We start from the raw sequence: 17,259 nt of genomic DNA, 5'->3' as shown, positions 1-17,259 counted from the left end.
TGATTATTGCTTTATTGGCCATACTTAATATAATTTTGAATTCCTTGATTTTTAAACTCTTAATATTCTTTAGAATAACTATGAGTTCGTTAATGCCATTTCTTTGGAGCATACAATCTATTTTTTGTAAACCAAAACTAACACTACAGGGAATTGTCATACTGGAAAACGATATTATGCCTCTTTTTGGATAATATGCCATATCTATTTTTACATTTTTAGTATTATCTAATTATCATGGTCAACTCACAACAATCTAACCAGATACGCATATAGTGTGAATCAAAAGGCATTTCTTGTCAGAAAGCATTTCTCTTAATTTTAGTGCATTCGTAGGCGACATTTTCCCTTCACTTTAGGTTACGAATCATGGATTACAAGATCCAAAAAATGTAATGCTCGTTGTTGATTTGCTGGCAGTAAACATCTCTTCAGTCAAAACCTGTTGTGATACAATACAAATGAATTCCAGATTTTTCACTTCCATTTTGCTTTTCTATCTATTACATCGATACTTAGGTATAATACGGGAATTACAAAAACAGTTATTTTTGCATCTTCACATTTTGCCAATTCTGGAACCGTTTTCATCTGACCATCCTTATTCAGCAATATCCACTTTCCCTTGTCAGTATGTTCCGAACCTCTCTGTGATTTAGATTTTTAAGAATAATCAACGTTCACGTAATTTTCAATTTTCTTTATTCTCTCTTGTATGGTAGAGGGTTTTAATCTATGAACTGATAATTTGCCAGCTAGATTAAAGCATTGTATAATTCTGAGTTCTACTGAGTTCGGAAAAACTTGTTTCTGTGTTGCACTAATAGTTACATTCGTAAACTTCTTTTGAAGACCTCCACAGGTATTTTCTTGTTCCTTATTACCTGTAATAGTTTTAGGAAACTCTATAACTCAGTCATATTTTTCTTACAAACCCTCAGCTGTGCATTCAACTATTTTACCATACAAATGCAAGTCTTCAACAGTCTTTGATTCGTCCAATCGATTTCCATTGCAATATAAGGCATATTTAGATAGTTCACCAGCAGATAAAGACCGTCCAAATACTTTTGTTAAAACTTCTTTCTTCAATACTCTTATATTATGATTTGTTACACTGCTGCATGTGTAGTTATTCCCATTTAGTCGAAATGTTATTCTTGAACGTTTTCCAGGTAAATCAATTGTGCATTGTTCTCTTCGACTACCTGCAAATATTACTTTATATATATAATCATTACTTTGTAAGTTGCTCTGTGTACCTTGAAACTCATTTCTGTCTATTGTCTTACTTTTTCCTATGCAAATACTCTTGTATTCAATTATCTCTATTATATCATTTATACCTTCGAATGGAATATTATATTCTTGCGAAATGACCTGATTCCCTATTTTTACACCATATTTAGAAAAATCAGGTGCAGGAATATTGTGACTGCTCAGAAACCCAGTCAATAAGTGTTTTAGTTCGATATTGGAATAGTATCGAAAGTCTTCCTTTTTATCTTCCCATACTATTTTGAATACACATATCTGCATTATTCTAATAATACTTTTGCTAGAACATTGAGTTTTTAGAGGTTTCATCTTGTCAAGTAACTCCATGCCATTGAAAAAGAATAGCTTATCTATACTAATATTATAGTCATTCTATGAATTATTCCATCCTTTAGACACAAACAGTAATTGTCTCTCTAAGATGAAACAGTGTTGTTTGTTCGTCAATCTTGTATTCTTTAAGTTGCTTTCCATCCGTAACGCGGATATTCATTCTTAAGAAAAATAACAATGTCAGTTTATATTAACAGTGATCGATTTCTCTGTTTTTTCTATGATATATGTATATATCATAGAAAGTGCAAATCATGTGGCAATCGATTAACATAGAAGGTTTCTATTACTACTTCTTATCTCCACTTTGCTTTCTACTTTTTTATTATATTCATTATTTATTCTTTACATGTTGGAGTGACCTTTTTTGCTGTTCTGTTACACATTCCACTTTTCAGTTACCATCTTATAAACAGACTAAATACTATTAGTATCTACCTTAAATTTGTTGTTTCTGTGTAAAGAATAACAATTTCCTTCATTCCTGGATTACGCTCCATCTTTCGCTACAATCCTATGTTTATATCCGTGTTCACAAGGTTGAAATACAATCTATGAAGTTTTATGGACCATTACAACAGAGTTCAATTTTGGTACAAACAATGCAATACTTTATCATATAAATTCTTCTGCTATCAGACAAATCCCTCGCAAAATTACCGTACGTACTGAACCACGTTGTAAACAAGATGTCGCATTTTGATAATACATACAAATCCAGGATCGCTCTCTCCATAAATTTCAGATTCTTCCCTCGCGTATGACCAATTTCAAACGCGTCCGCCATCACAAAACTTGCATTCAGCGGTGCGAGCAGTTTCGGAGCTTTCTTCGAGTCCGAAGACAAGTAAAATGTGTAATTGTTCACCGACTGCAGTTTCTTGTTGATAAAGTCCACAACCCTTCCTATGTTCTCTTCCTTTATGAACTTGAAGCCCTCCTGGAATTCCGCGATCTTCCCACCAAACCGCAACTGCAGTCCCACGCGCACTCCCGTCATTTTATCGAGCAGTTTGTTGCCAATATCGATGATGCTCTGCTTGGGCTGGAACAAAAATCGCCCAAAGTACTGAGACAGATGAGCTCTATTAAACTTACAAGGAATGTGTTCGGCTCTCAAAGCATTTCGAATATTGGAACACTTCACTATATCAAAGAGCAGGTCGTTTGAAGATTTGACGATGCGGTTGTATTTAATATGAAGATTGCATTTGTGTTCCTTCACCCATTCATCGACGCGCGTTCCCCACCAAACCAGAGGCCGCTTCTTATATTCGCTACATCGGAGAATATCCAGTGATGAATTCATTGTATGAAAGTAGGCACCGTAATCAAAACAAATCGTAAAGTTGTCGTAAATGGACAGAATGAGGAGCGAACGAAAAGCTCGCATCATGTTTCCAAAGCCTGTACCCTCCATAGGGATAAAACGGACGGTTATATCTCTGTGTGGTCTTGTGAGTGCTTGAACAATGGGACTGAAATCACTGAGCCTAGAGTCGATCCTTCGATACCTGTACTTATTGAAACTATCGCTGTATCTTAGAATTTGCATCTCTATATGTTGATCATGATTACTCTATAAGTACTAGGCATCTTTTTCAGTGAAATATTCGTAGGGATATTCGAGAGAATCGATCCGTTTCCTGGTGAATCGAATAGGGGATGATAAGGAGTAGAAGTAGAAGTAGAAGTAGAAGTAGAAACAGGAGCAGAAACAGAAGCAGAATCAAAGAAAGTACTATTTTGCGTGCTTTTTAGCTCCGAAAAACTAGAAAACAAATTAGTTCTTCCATATTTCATTGGTCTACCATGTGGAAGACTTACCATATCATCATTTCCCTTTACGACTACATTGGGTACATGGCGACTACAATTCTGTGACATTGCTGATCCGGTATATAATTCCACTCCACGTTTATTTAAGAGATGATCCAGCTTGAACAGAAACGCAGGTACAGAGAACATCCATAAACTTGAATTATTCCATAAGAACACATTATCGTTACTCTCGGCATCGCACGCGTCCGTAACTTTCCATTCCACAACGTTTTCTACCACAAGTTTTCTCCCCTTCAGCATGAATATGAGAACCGGACATATTATAAAAATGCATATTGAAAATAATGAAATACGCATTAAATGAATATATCCGACATAAAAAATGACTAAAGAGTATGTTAGAGTAATTGTCTATCGCAGCCTGCCACTCCAACAAATTATATTCGAGCAACAAAACAGAAAATTCACAAGCAACAGCCATCTATTCATTACACCTTTTTTCACTTTTCGATTCCTATTCATGGAGTAGAATCACTGCTACACCCCGGTTAACAGCGAATTTCAAATTTAGGTATCTGTAATACCATAGCAAACACTCTGGGCTCAAAACAAATGGTGAAATTTGGCCAATATTTGAAGCACAACATTGTACCGGAATGGAGAGACAAGGTAGGTGGCTGGATTCGAATGAAACGCTCAGTTTATCAATTACAAGGAATTGAAGAAGATTATCAAGCAAATCAATGAGAAGAGTACAATTAATTTGTCTATATCATGTAGAACCCCAGGAAGTGGAGCTGAAAGAGATTCAGTCCGAACCAGTGAATGATATCATTGATGAATACGGAAAAAAGCAATTACGCAAGGTGGAGAACTCCACAATGGTAGGAATGATTGATTTACGCGGGAGAGCTATTTCAAATGTGGATAATAGCACAAACTATACATATACCGCGTCTACAAGTACAAAGCCTGAGGATTCTCTCGTAATTCATGCGGATCGCTCGCTGGTTGCTTTTATTGTATGGTTTGATTGTAGAGTCAGTGGGACATAAGTGATGGATCGATTCCGTATAATTTAGTGATGCCCAGAGTAGGGGAGAGTGAACATGCCTAAGGTGTAGTATTTGGATGAAAAGGAGCTTGTCTTTTTTCGTAAGCTGCATAGCGAAATAGAAATGGTGAACAAATGGTACTTGGAGAAGATTACGGAGTGCAAACAACGAGTAAAGGACTATGAGGCTCAAGTACTTTTTGGATTAACTCTCTCTCTATCAAGGTATCCCACTTCTGCGCTCTACGAGACAAGAAGTCGATCACCCGCAGTTCTCCTCAGTTCAACCAGCTGGAATTCGGTCTGAAAGAACTCTATCGAACCCTGGATTACCTCCATAACTACTGTACTCTTAACCGCACGGCGATCGATAAAATCCTCAAGAAGCATGACAAAACAAGCCGCTGCACCAGTCGGAATACGATCAACGACGCGGTCTCGAAGCTTCAGTTCTGCGAAGAGTCGGATGTGTATTGGATCCGGCAGTTTACGGAGCGATTATGGAAAGAAGTGCGTGCTCGATGTGCGTTGAATTGTAGTTGACGCAAGGAGAGAAATCGATTTCGCTGAACGATCTGAAACGAACTCGTTCGCGTCTCTCCGCAAAATTGGCATTTCGAGTCGGTTTATTTGTAAGAAAGCCAAGTCGGGTTGTTTGTAGACCGGCTTTGCGATCGTGCTCTTTCTTGGCCTGCTTCTAATCGTCTTTCAATATCCAATTCGATCGTTAAACTCCGATCAAATCAACGCTCTCTGGATCTTTATTCGAATCCAGGTCTTTTTTGCCACTCAGTTATGGTTCATTTTTGATTGTATATTTGTTGATTCATAGGATGTGGGCTTTGGATCTGTACGTGTATCACATCTGCCGCATCAATTTCGAGTATATATTTCGGGAGTATTCTCCAAATCTTCTTCACTTCCAACAACAATTCTATTTTGCATCGCTCTTCACCTTCTGTTTAATGCTCATTCTCTTCGTGTGGTATTGGATCTCCTTCGTTTCTGTACTTTCCTGCCTTTTCATTGTTTCATCCAGGAAATCTTGCCGCTGAACTACGTTTGTGCTGTTCTTCCAATCCTCACTTGTTTGCTCTTTCTCTTTGTACTTCCGTTACCCGGCGTACCCCTTTTTCTTCTTCTACTTCTTTTCAGTATTCGCGAGCTCGATGGTTCATGTTGAAACACTGCGTTTCCATCTTCGGAGTTCCCTTTTACGTGGTTCAGTTTACCGACTTCTTCCTGGGAGATCAGCTGACAAGTCACAATCAAACCATGGTGGACCTTGTTCACGTCATCTCCATTTTGGTTTCCTGTTGGTTTTGGGATGCTTGTTCATTGCAGCTTCGTTTCTGTCTTTTACGGATGTCTACTTATCGTTCTCTTCGTCTCTCCAGCAGTTTTTCCTCTTTTGGCCTTCATTTCTCCCCACACTCGTTCGTTTCATTCAATGTCTTCGGCGTTTTTACGACACTCAGTAGCGAATTCGAATCGAATGGAATCGACTCCTAGTGATGTGTATCCTCACCTTTGGAACGGACTCAAGTACTTCCTCTCCCTGATCGCAATGAGCTTTTCGTGGAGCACACCGTGCTATTATGTGTTCCAATCCATCTACACGTGCTACGCGTTGTACTGGGATCTGCGAGAAGATTGGGGACTGCTGTGGAACTTTCAGCGAGGGAAGTACTTCCTTCTGCGGAAGGAGGTCGAGGGGAGATCGAAGCATTTGCTCCCTGAGCGGTATTATTATCACATGGCAATCGTGTTTGATGTGATTTTGCGGTGGATCTGGCTTCTTCGATTGTCCTTAGTGGGAATTGGAGAGTGAGGCGTGAGCTGTAGAAGGGGATTGTGGGTGACAATGTCCTATTTCTCACTTTTGGGACGATCGAAGTGGTCCGACGCGGTGTGTGGAATATCTTTCGAATGGAAAACGAACAGCTGAACAACTGTGGTAAGTTCAGGTACGTGTGGTTGTGGGGTGTGAGCGATAGAGCAACTATCGACGTTCCTTTTCCTTTTCCTGACTTGCAGTGTCATGTTTGTTACAAACACGCTCTAATTACGATCGTTCAAAACTCCTGATAATGTAGAAAAAGCATTCGTAGGAGAATGAAGGTCATACTCAACTTTATGAGTACATCTCGAAGATAATTCCCCGCTTTCACAGCGAGTAGCGCAAAGAACTAGTGGATACATCATACTTGTCTGGTCTAGCAGGCAATACTTTCGCCCATTCGGCAGTTCAAACACACTTTCAGATCTAGGTTTCACTCCCGCTTTCATGTTTTACTCTGCTGTTGGACACATGCAAATGGGACTTCCTAAGTGTATCAGTGGGGTAAATGCCACAGAAAACACGATCGATCTCTCACTCTTGATGGAGGAAATGGACACAACATGAGGGACCATTTCCCCCTTGTGAACAAATAAGTGAATAGCGCGGAAAATGGAAGAGGTTGAGGTCATGAGATGGCTGATGGAAGTGTAGAGGAAAAGGAGGGTCGACGAATGCACAAAAGCGAACAGAGAATTGTTAACAACTTGATTACGTCTCAGGCGAAGACAGTGACAGAAGTGCTCGTTTGCATCGAGTATTTCTCCACCCGCGGAAATGATGACTACACTCCCGGGTAGCGAATGGTAAAAAGACTGAAATTGTTGGTGTTCTGGTAACGAGCGAAACGAAAGAGATGGTCGCGGAGCAAAAGTTCTCCGTTTCTCCTTTTCTTTCTTTTCTAGAGAGCGCAAAAAATTGACTTCAGACTGGATCTTTCGAAGAAGCTTCACAGTTTCCAGGAGAACGGACAACTTGTTCCTTCGAACTGAAACTCCATTATCCTATGATGAGAAAGAAAGGCAACAAGATTACTGATAGCATGGAAACAAAGGCGTCAACGCATGTATTGAATCGAACAACACGTTTTTTCTCAGAAATACTGTGGCGAACTACAGTGGAACAACTGCCCAGATCCTTACTACTGCGTTGAGATCTTTGCTGTTGTACCGAACTTTCACTTCTACTCGTTGAAACGGACTTATCGCTATCATCAGAGCCATTGAACACAAGTACCAGGAAGATGAGATGGATTCGACGGAATTCAAACAACTCGGCTCGGTACATAGACAATCCTGGTTACTCTTTTGACACAGAGAGTCTGAAACCATGATGTCATTGTACATTTCAGGCAGCGCAATTGAAACAAAACTTTGAACCTGAGGAATAAAAGAATCAATCTTTTCATTTAGCATTCCGAATGAGGGTATCGACGGAATAACGGTGAGACACAAGCCGTCTTCGTGAACTCCATCATTCAATTCCCCTAAATTGAACACAGTCTCCGTTTGGAGGTGACAACTCTCCATCGCGTAAGAATAATATAATGAAGTAGAAAGGACAAATTCCACACGACCAGTAGTACCATGATGATCATGGTTTCTACAATAAAAATTATGAATCAACTGCAATACGCATTTTACGGATACCTAAAGTATTAATATGCTGTTATCAATGGTCAATATCCAGATCTAGTTAGTATCATTCCATCCCTTATTCAAATTCTGTTTCTTGTGTTTGGATCTGTTCCTATGTGCTATCATGAGAAAGCAAGTAAAAGAAACCGAATCATGTGATTATTTAGTAAGAATTCGGCATGATTATGAAACCAACTAGACTATTGTTCCTATGATGATATGTCAAGTCATGAAAGTGTGTGCCAATTCTGGAAAGTATATTTACAATAACCGGCAAATTCACGAAATTGAGGTCGTTGGCATCGTGGTTTGTGAGAAGACTGTATTGAACAAAAGTAGAATACTGTAATACTATTCAATAAGAGTTATTCACGATTGACGATGGAAGTGGGCTGATGGACTGTTGTATTAATGGCTACGGTTCTTCTGAATCACTCTTTTCAATGTGGAATCAAGTCATTATTGTTTGTGTGTTGAATTCTAGGTTCCTTTATTGTGGAAACTTGTCAAGGTGCAGGGTAAATTATCATCTCCTTCCTTTTCTATTTTGAATCAGACAATTGATGGTCAAGGTGAATTATGCGGCTAGTAGCGTGTTTTATTATTTGGTTATTCTAGTGAGCTGACGGCTTCTTCTCTGTATCTCCCAAAGGATCCAAACGAAGAATACATCCATTGGCTGGAGTGTATTGAGTTCTCCCAGTCGCAGTCCCTTTGTTCTGTTTGTTCCGAACAAACAAATCGAAGCAATAAGCACATCCTTAATCGCTAGAATCCGAATCAGACGACGACGAGGACGACGAAGAAGCGGCCTTCTTCGACTTCTTGGAAAGCAACGATCGTTTTGCAGGCTTCTTTGACAACTTCTTTGATTTCTTCTTCTTCTTACTATCCGAATCGGAATCGGAATCAGAATCAGAATCAGAATCGGAATCGGAATCGGACGATTCTTTCTTGGACTTCTTGATCGTCTTCTTCTTTGGCTTTTCTTCTTTTTCCTTTTCTTCTTCTTCCTCTTCTTCCTCAGACGAAGAAGAAGACGAGGACGATGATTCCTCTTTCTTTGTTTCCTTTTTGGGTTCGGATTTGGGTTCCTGCTTCGCCGCCTTCTCCAATTCTTCAATTCTCTTCTCCAACTCCGCGATTTGCTTTTCCTTCTTCTCCAACGCAGATTCCTTCTCTTTCACTTCCTTCGTGGCTTCTTTCAGCTGATGATTCGCACTCTCCAGTTCCGCCTCCTTCTTCTCTTTTTCTTTCTCAGCCTTTTCAATCTGCTTCTCGGCCTTCTCCTTTTCTTTTTCGGCCTTCTCTTTTTCTTTCTCAGCCTTTTCCTTCTCCTTCTCCGCAACCTCCTTCTGCTTTTCGGCTTCTTCCTTCTGCTTCTCGGCTTCTTCCTTCTCTTTCTCAGCCTTCTCCTTCTGCTTTTCGGCTTCCTGCTTCTCCTTCTCCGCAACCTCCTTCTGCTTTTCGGCTTCTTCTTTCTGTTTCTCCGCTTCCTCCTTCTCCTTCTTTGCATTTTCCTTCTCCTTCTCCGCTTCGGCCACCGCGTTCTTCAGCTCGGCAATCTGACTCTCATCGACTTCGCTCTTTGCGTTGCTCTGCTCCGCGATCTGGCTTTCCAACTCCGCAATACGGCTCTCCTGCGTCTTCGTTTTGCTTCTCTCCGCTTCCAGCTCGCTTTCCTTCGCCGCCTTCGCTTCCTCCGCTTCCTTCACTCGCTTCTCCAACTCCACATTCTTCTCCTTCTCCTCTTTCAGCTCGCTTTCCTTCGCCTTCTTTTCCTTCTCCGCTTCTGCAGCCGCCTTCTCCGCGTTCGCCTTCTCCTCGATCGCAGCGGCCAGCTGCTCATCTCCCGACTTCGCAGCAGATGCCAACTCCGCTTCCTTCAGCGCGTTCTCCAGCTTCGCAATCTTCGCGTCCGCTTCGGCCTCCGCGTTCGCTTTTTCCTCTTTGACCGACTGCACGGAAGCCTCCAATTCCTTCACTTTCTGCTCCATTTCGGACTTCACCGATTCCAGCTCGGCTTCTTTCGCCTCCTTCGCTTCGGTGGCTTCTTTCAGCGACTGGACGGCGGACTCTTTCTCGTTCTGCGAAGCTTTCAATTCTTCCTTGAGGGCAGCGATGCTGGCTTCGTTGGCTTCGTTGGCTTCGCTGAGTTGCTTGAGAGAAGCCTGCAGCGACGATTCCTTCTCCTCCAATTCCTTCTTTCGCTTCTCCTGATCTTCTTTCGCCTGCTCCGACATCGCCGTCTTTTCTTTCTCCATCGCTTCCTTTTCGTTTCGCAGATCCTCGAGTTCCTTCTTCAGCGCTTTCTCGCTCGCGTCCTTCTCTTTCTCCACTTCCTCCTTCGCCTTTTCCGCTTCCTCCTTCGCCTTCTGCAGCTTTTCCTTTTCCTTTTCTGCTTCTTCTTTGGCCTTTTCCATTTCCTCTTTGGCCTTTTCCGCTTCTTCTTTGCTCTTCTTCATCGCTTCCAATTCCGATTTCACATTCTCCACATCCTTCTCTGTCTCCACTTTCTCTTTCTCCAATTCTTCCTTCGCTTTCACTAATTCTTCCTTCTCCTTCTCCGCCTTCTCCTTCGCTTCTTTCATCTCCTCCAGTTTCTCTTTCACTTCCTTTACTTCCTTCTCTTTCTCCTTCTCCGCTTCCTCCTTCGCGCTCTTCAATTCTTCCTCCTTGCTCTTCTTCATTTCCTCCAATTCCAACTTCACGCGCTCCGCATTCTTCTCCTTCTCTTCATTCTCCTCAGCCTTCTCCTTCTCCAACTCCTCCTTCTCCTTCTCCAATTCTTCGCTTCGCTTCAACGCTTCTTCCTTCTCCTTCTCGGCCGCTTCCTTCGATTTCTTAGCTTCCTCCAGCTCCACACTCATCGTCTCCTTCGATTTCTTGACTTCTTCCAGCTCCACACTCATCGTCTCCTTCGATTTCTTGACTTCTTCCAGCTCCACACTCATCGTCTCCTTCTCCTTCTCCAATTCTCCCTTTGCTTGCTCTACAGCAACCATCGAAGCTTCCAATTCTTTCAGCTTCGCTGCGTTTTCACGCTCTGCAGACTCCAATTGCGATGTCTTCGCCTCCAACTCCGCAATCGTCGCTTTCATTCCCTCCATCTCCTCCTTCAGATCGTTCACTTCCTTCTCCTTTCCGTCGATCACTTCCTGCATCACCGCGATCTGACCATTCAAGGCATCGATTTCATCGGTGTTCGCAGAAGAAGCAGTCGATTCCAGCTCCTTTATTTGCGCACGAGCAGCAGCCAACTCTTTCTCGGCTTGATCCTTCTAGACATCACATTCCACTACCGGACAGCAAACCTCAGCACGGAGCTCTTTCATTTGCTTCTGTGCTCCCTCCAACTTCTCTTTAGAAAAATCTCGCAGCTTCGTGAACTCTGCTCTTTCAATCTACCAAAAATGAACCTTACTCTGCTCCAACTTTGCGAATTTCTCTCTCTCTTCCTCTAGCTGCTTTTTCGCCTATATAAAAAGGGCAAAACTATGGCCAACTGCATCCAGAGCAGCGGAAGACGCCTTTGCTCGGGGCTTTTCCTCCTCCTCTTCTTCCTCTTCCTCTCCACCTTCCTCTTCCTCCTCCTCTTGGGCTTCCTCCTCCTCCTCTTGGGCTTCCTCCTCGTTCTCCTCGTCGAACACCTCCTCGTTCTCCTCGTTCACTTCCTCTTCCTCCTCTTCCTCCTTCTTCTTTCTTCCAAAGATGCTCTTGGTCTTTTTGAGGAACGACATTTCTCACGCTTTCTATCGATCAAACAGAAGCGACATCCATACTATTAAGAATAAATCAAACTGCGAATGTGAAAATGAGGATGATATCGTCCAATACTCGGAATTCCAAAGTTTGTGGATATTTTCAGAATAGTTTTCAGCAAATGAATGGAACTGGAGGTAACAATACAGAGTTCCGCACCAAGATGATGCTGAGTAAGCTGAACTCAGTATCTTTGTGGATGGACTATTACCATAGGCACCTTCGAAGCCAGCCATGCAGTACATCACATCGGAACAAGAGCAATTAATTAACAGTCAAAATAATGCGGAGAAACGAAAGCGCCCTCATGTTGCTGAAAACCGCCCCGATCTGAATCTAGCAATGCCAGAAACGTTACAACGACGAGATGTAGATAATAGAGATATTTCTACAGTCCTTTCCATTGGTGAATTTGTGAAGTCACGGAATTACCGTGTCAAGGGTCCCGTGATCACTCGAATGATGGTTGAGTTTTTCCACGAGTATTTGGAGAAGAATACAAACATCAAGCGTGTTGCTGTGATTGGCTTCAATGCTGGTAGTTTTGTTCCTTTCATCTTACGAAACAGGCCACACAACCGAAACCTTCCTCACTGCTCGCAAAGACATCCACGTCGTCGCATTCGACCCACTCCATTATCCCTATGTCAGTTACTGCGCGCGCACGCTCTCCGAAAAATACGAAGACCGCTTTATCCTCATCGGGGGCAAAATGAAAAGCGCAATCGGAGTCTTTGCCGGCTATTTCGGTGACAAGCGATTCGACATGATTTACATCGACAGCGGCTCCTACCCTACCACCGCCGGTATTCACTTCACTATTCATTCGACTCGCAGAAGACGATCTCTCCAGCAGTCGATTCCTCGCCCACGCGAAATCGGTCGTTTTCATGGAGAACGTTCGTCCGTACAGCGGAACGGGCGCCATCGTCTTCCAGGCGTGGAACTCGTTCGTCCGACAGGGATTGCTACGCGAAACAGCCGATCCCCGGGTGTGGGAGAATCTGAACCGCTGTCTGTGTGAGGGCGTTTTTTCGTCGGATCCGAGCGCAATGCCGGTAGAAATAGGCGAATAGTGTGATGTAGCTGCACGATGGAGAGATGTCGCGTGTGCAGAGGTTCTGGGAGACGGACCCCGATGCGGTGATGTGGAAGTATGGAACAGAATTGGAGAAGGCGAAGCCGGACCAGGCGATGATGATTTGGGAGGAAATGACGAGGAATGGGGTGAAACAGGACAAGACGGCGGTGAATATTTATCTGAAGGTACTTAGCAAGGCGAATGATCGGAAGTATTTGCAGGAGATTGAGCGAGTGAAGAGGCTTTATAATGTTAATTAGAGCTTGTTTGAGAGAAACGATGTTTTTGTTATGGTTAAGATTCGAATATATGAGGAAATATCAATAGATAGATGTCTGCACTCTAATAACAGGGTGAATCGAATAATCCTATGTTTGATGGGAAAACCCACACTATTTTACATTATGTCATATCCTATTTCATTTTTCATACATCCCTTGCAAGTAGCAATGTGCAATTCTCTCTCCTATATCACTTCTATCATAAACTCCCTTTCCAATCCATTATTCCCTTCATCACTCTCCCAAACCCCACAAAAATACGACCATCCAACTATCTCCAACAAACAAATCAATATACACCAATAAAGAAACACGTAAAACCCCCTAATTTACATATAATCCAACAAGTGGTCAAAGAGCGTCTCCGTCACCCCTCGAATCGTCTCATTCCAATGTCCATCTACTCTCCCACGCCTCCCGCGCCCCTACGATTCCGATTCAAGCACTGCTCCACCATCCGCACCCGATACGGCTTGCACACAATGTACTTCAGCAGCACGCGATCCGAGTCCAGAATCTGAATGCCCTGCATGCAAATCTCCGCCTGGTTTCCGTTCACCAGCTTGCAAATCCACTCCAGCAGCGCCGTGATCTCACCCTCGAACGCGCTCTCCTCCAGCACCTCGCTCTCCTCCAGCAGATCCTGCAGTAGCTCCAGCATCGCCACTCCCTACCGTCCATTCCTCCTCCCAATCGCACTTTCCGCGACGTGCAGACCGGCCATTTCCCCGTGATTTCGTGGAAAAACCGCGGCACACACGCCGGGTCCAGCGCGAAGAGCTTCGCCAGCCCGCTGCAGAGCGTGGCCCGGTACTTCTTCACCACGCCGCTGAGCTGGAGAAGCACGACGGCGGCGCGGAAGAGCACGCGAACGCTGCCGAGAAGGTCGGATTCGCAGTCGGCGAGCGGCGAAGCGTCAGAATCGGCGGAGTGCGAGTCGCTCTGCTCGTCGATCCACTGAATTCGAGAGCGAGGAAGGCGCCTACGCTGACGAAGAGCTTCCAGAGCTCGATGAGATGGTGGATCTGGCCGTAGTTGGTGGTTTGCAGGAAGAGCTCGTCTTCCAAACAGAGGCCGCTTTCGCGCTCGGATTCGTTGAAGTCGATGAGCGTTTCCAAGAGAGCGTGACACGCCTTCGGAAGCGAGTTCGGGATGCACGAGCAGAGCGCCTGGGGTAAAAAGGAGAAGGGAGGCGTACGAAGAGAACGGCGGAGCGAGCGGAGATGTCGTAGGTGTTTTCAAAACGACAGCCGTGAGTTAAGGTCGAAAAAATGCGCGATAGTTTGGGCTCGAACGTGCGTTGCACGAATTCCTTTCGGCCTGCTGGTTAGAAGGGAGGGTTGGAGGGTACTGCAGGTCGCGTAGGTTGTCAAGTCCACCTCGATTTCGTTCTCGGATAAAAGATTCTGTAACACAGAGCGGATGTTCGAAAGATGATCAGTGGATAAGATTTTGGTTTTTCCTCCAGAAAATACACTATTCGTGGGGAACAGAGACTCTGCAAGCAGAAGAGCGTTCTTTGACTGATAAAAGTCTGATATTCAACGTGATGACAAATAAATACCTTGAGCTAAACCAGATTGCGTACCCGAACTCGTCGACACCAGTGGAATATCACCTACAAAAGAGCACTGCATGTTCGATGCTGGCTTAGTAGGCAACGAGTTCGACAGCTGAGGAGAAATATAGTCAACTAGCGAATCATGACGAGTTGATTTGAATAAGGAAGGGTTGTAATGCTTCCGAGATGAACTGTGATTATGAGCACTGCTCAAACGATCATCTTGGCAAACACCCAACAAAGTCAGTAAATCTTGAGAATCTCGATTACAAGAATCAGCAGGTATTGAGAACCGTCTGCGACGATTGCTACCGGAACTTGTTCGTTCTCGCTTTTTACGCCCTTGTCCCATTTTGACAAATAATTAAAAACAAACGAAACTGCATATAAAACTTCCAATTCTTACCAACTACACAAAATAAAAAGCGAATCAGACAAGCAAAAACACAGGAATCACACACTACACACATGAACATATCAGTAAATACAACTACAGCTATAAATATAAGCTAGATTGCAAATAATGATGCGGGTATAAAAAATACTCTCCTCTTTTATGCAAATAAAGCAAAGATTCTGCATTTTCCATTGTTATAAAACCCGATCATAGCATTGATGACTCAATTCTGTACCAATGGATCATATTGAAGATTAAAAGTTTATAGTAGCGGCATTTCTAATAGCTCCATGGATAAGGAAGACTTGATTGTGGTATGTCTTAAGATGAATTGTTTGTGGGATGGAATAGAAAGGACTGAATGAGTTGACTCCAGTATTTCAAATTCTACTACAGTCTGCTAGAAACTATATAAAACAAACAAAACGAAACAATATATCCTACTCACATGAATATTTATAAATGACTACATATCTAAAATTTTATAAACGAAACATCAGCACTCAACAAACTGAATTGCATCTTGAATGATGGGCATAGCGTGAAGTAAAGAAGATCGATATTGTTTGTCACAAAAATGCTGCGGGATTAATAGAAATTCCAACAACAGTGTGCTTCTTCAGTGCATGACCAGGAATTATTATGATAGTTAAGAGGAAAAGACGTAGTTACATCAAAATAAAGAGCATGGCGTTGAGGTGAAATAATAAGAGAGCACATTTGGAAAAAAGAGGGGAAAAAGAAAACAAACAAGTAGAACAGAGTGAAGTATTGATTAAGTTGCATCGGCGATCGCAATTTTATGGGATGGGAGTACATTCTCACATATAGTAATAGAAACAGTAAAGGAACCTCTTGTTTTCATTGTCGAGTTATCACTCAAGATCCGAGAGTTATACAACAAGTACAAGTACTCTGTTTTTCCTTGTAGTGCTGAACATTGTTACCATTATAACAATGACTATAATTACCATCTCCATTTGCATACTGTCTCACATAATAACTATTCTCATTTGTCTGTACTACATTCCCGCTGTAAATGAAGTAATTGCACAATGGATATATGTGTATTTATGACGTTATTATCAAAAGTACGACTGGTGAATTGTACTACTGATTCATAAATGATAAAATATATCCTCGCTGTGTATTTGATTAGCAATAAAGCATAAATATTACATATTAATCTTAAAATACCCATTTTGATCGTTCTTTTGAACATGTACTATTGTATATTCCGATATAATAATATCGATTATAAAACATTAATACATGATTAATGATATGTAAAAGTATATTAGCCATTATTGATCGTTGATATTTGTTGTCAATCGGGTTAAATCATATGTAAATCATGATTCTGAGATTTTATGATCCACTCCCTATTTAAATAATGGTAGTCTCATATATATATGATGTCTAGATATTGTGAGAATTTATGAGTCTCGGTAGTAAAATTCGAGCCAGCCATACAAAACCAACATATCCAATATGAATAAAACTCATTCTTGATGTGTTTACCGTCTTGCGAACGACAATTATTATAATAATCCTATGTTTGATTGTTTTGAAATATTATTTCTCACTAAAATCAACATTAAATATGCGTAGACTGATACGTTGATTAATAATGATATCTTTTGTAAACTTTGTGTACAATAGATCGGTTCAATACTTGCATGCATTAATCCTTTACTTTTATAATCACGACTATTTTCCTTATATTTCAATATTATCGACAGAAGTATATTTCGAAGAATTAGTAAAGTGTGAAACAAATAAAGTGACTTTATCTATAACCAAATTAAAAGATATTGGAGAAAACTCTGAGCCCAATATATATTATGTAAAGCTTAATGTGAAATAATCGAAAAACTGTACAACATTTAGGAATAATATATAGAATGGTTTGTACACAAATGACTACATGACACTTCTAAATACGCACTTTATATCTATTTAAAAAAATAATGAGGATTAAACTATCCAGTACAATCTAGTCGATTCACTTGATCGTTATTACTGTATCGTTCATAAACTAGTGATTATGCAAGTAAAACACATTTCTATTTAGAACATTGAAACAAACTCGATCTTCTTAATTAGCTCTCCCATTTTCATAAATTCTTTACTTTCATTCCTAACGTCGTTACACGAAGGATTGGAACATGCTAGCTAAACCAATCTGGGTTGTGATGATGGAAAAGAGTCAATCGATGATTGGATCCTAAATCAATGACCAAAGAATGATGG

At 41.8% G+C, this 17,259-nt stretch overlaps 4 protein-coding genes; 2 read left to right on the top strand and 2 right to left on the bottom strand.

The window, feature by feature from the left end:
* Window positions 1-4,005: 4,005 nt before the first annotated feature.
* Window positions 4,006-6,535, top strand: GSBLH_T00006844001 (uncharacterized protein; the record flags this gene model as incomplete). Its single annotated transcript, XM_013043515.1, is given in 15 exon segments — window positions 4,006-4,062; window positions 4,094-4,145; window positions 4,174-4,415; window positions 4,433-4,486; window positions 4,518-4,672; window positions 4,720-4,957; window positions 4,987-5,079; window positions 5,109-5,239; window positions 5,280-5,454; window positions 5,487-5,570; window positions 5,603-5,762; window positions 5,792-5,924; window positions 5,960-6,260; window positions 6,293-6,414; window positions 6,445-6,535. 15 exon segments carry the CDS (start codon window positions 4,006-4,008, stop codon window positions 6,533-6,535), a joined length of 2,088 nt encoding a protein of 695 aa, XP_012898969.1.
* Window positions 6,536-8,667: 2,132 nt separating this feature from the next.
* On the bottom strand, window positions 8,668-10,167 carry GSBLH_T00004585001 (uncharacterized protein; the record flags this gene model as incomplete). XM_013043514.1 has 1 exon in its annotated part: window positions 8,668-10,167. One exon carries the CDS (start codon window positions 10,165-10,167, stop codon window positions 8,686-8,688), a length of 1,482 nt encoding a protein of 493 aa, XP_012898968.1. The 3' UTR covers window positions 8,668-8,685.
* A 2,620-nt stretch (window positions 10,168-12,787) lies between these two features.
* GSBLH_T00004584001 (uncharacterized protein) lies at window positions 12,788-13,027 on the top strand (the record flags this gene model as incomplete). The annotated part of the gene is made up of 1 exon (XM_013043513.1): window positions 12,788-13,027. One exon carries the CDS (start codon window positions 12,788-12,790, stop codon window positions 13,025-13,027), a length of 240 nt encoding a protein of 79 aa, XP_012898967.1.
* Window positions 13,028-13,448: 421 nt separating this feature from the next.
* GSBLH_T00004583001 (uncharacterized protein) lies at window positions 13,449-14,685 on the bottom strand (the record flags this gene model as incomplete). Its single annotated transcript, XM_013043512.1, has 6 exons — window positions 13,449-13,718; window positions 13,748-14,005; window positions 14,035-14,217; window positions 14,247-14,368; window positions 14,400-14,582; window positions 14,613-14,685. The coding sequence occupies 6 exons, from the start codon at window positions 14,683-14,685 to the stop codon at window positions 13,449-13,451; spliced, it is 1,089 nt and encodes a 362-aa protein (XP_012898966.1).
* Between the last annotated feature and the right edge of the window lie 2,574 nt (window positions 14,686-17,259).

Source organism: Blastocystis hominis, assembly GCF_000151665.1.
Source record: "Blastocystis hominis, Singapore isolate B (sub-type 7) whole genome shotgun sequence assembly, scaffold_7".
Lineage (NCBI taxonomy): Eukaryota > Bigyra > Opalinata > Blastocystidae > Blastocystis > Blastocystis hominis.
The sequence above is the reverse complement of the archived record's forward strand: the minus strand, read 5'-3'. Positions and strand labels throughout refer to the sequence as shown.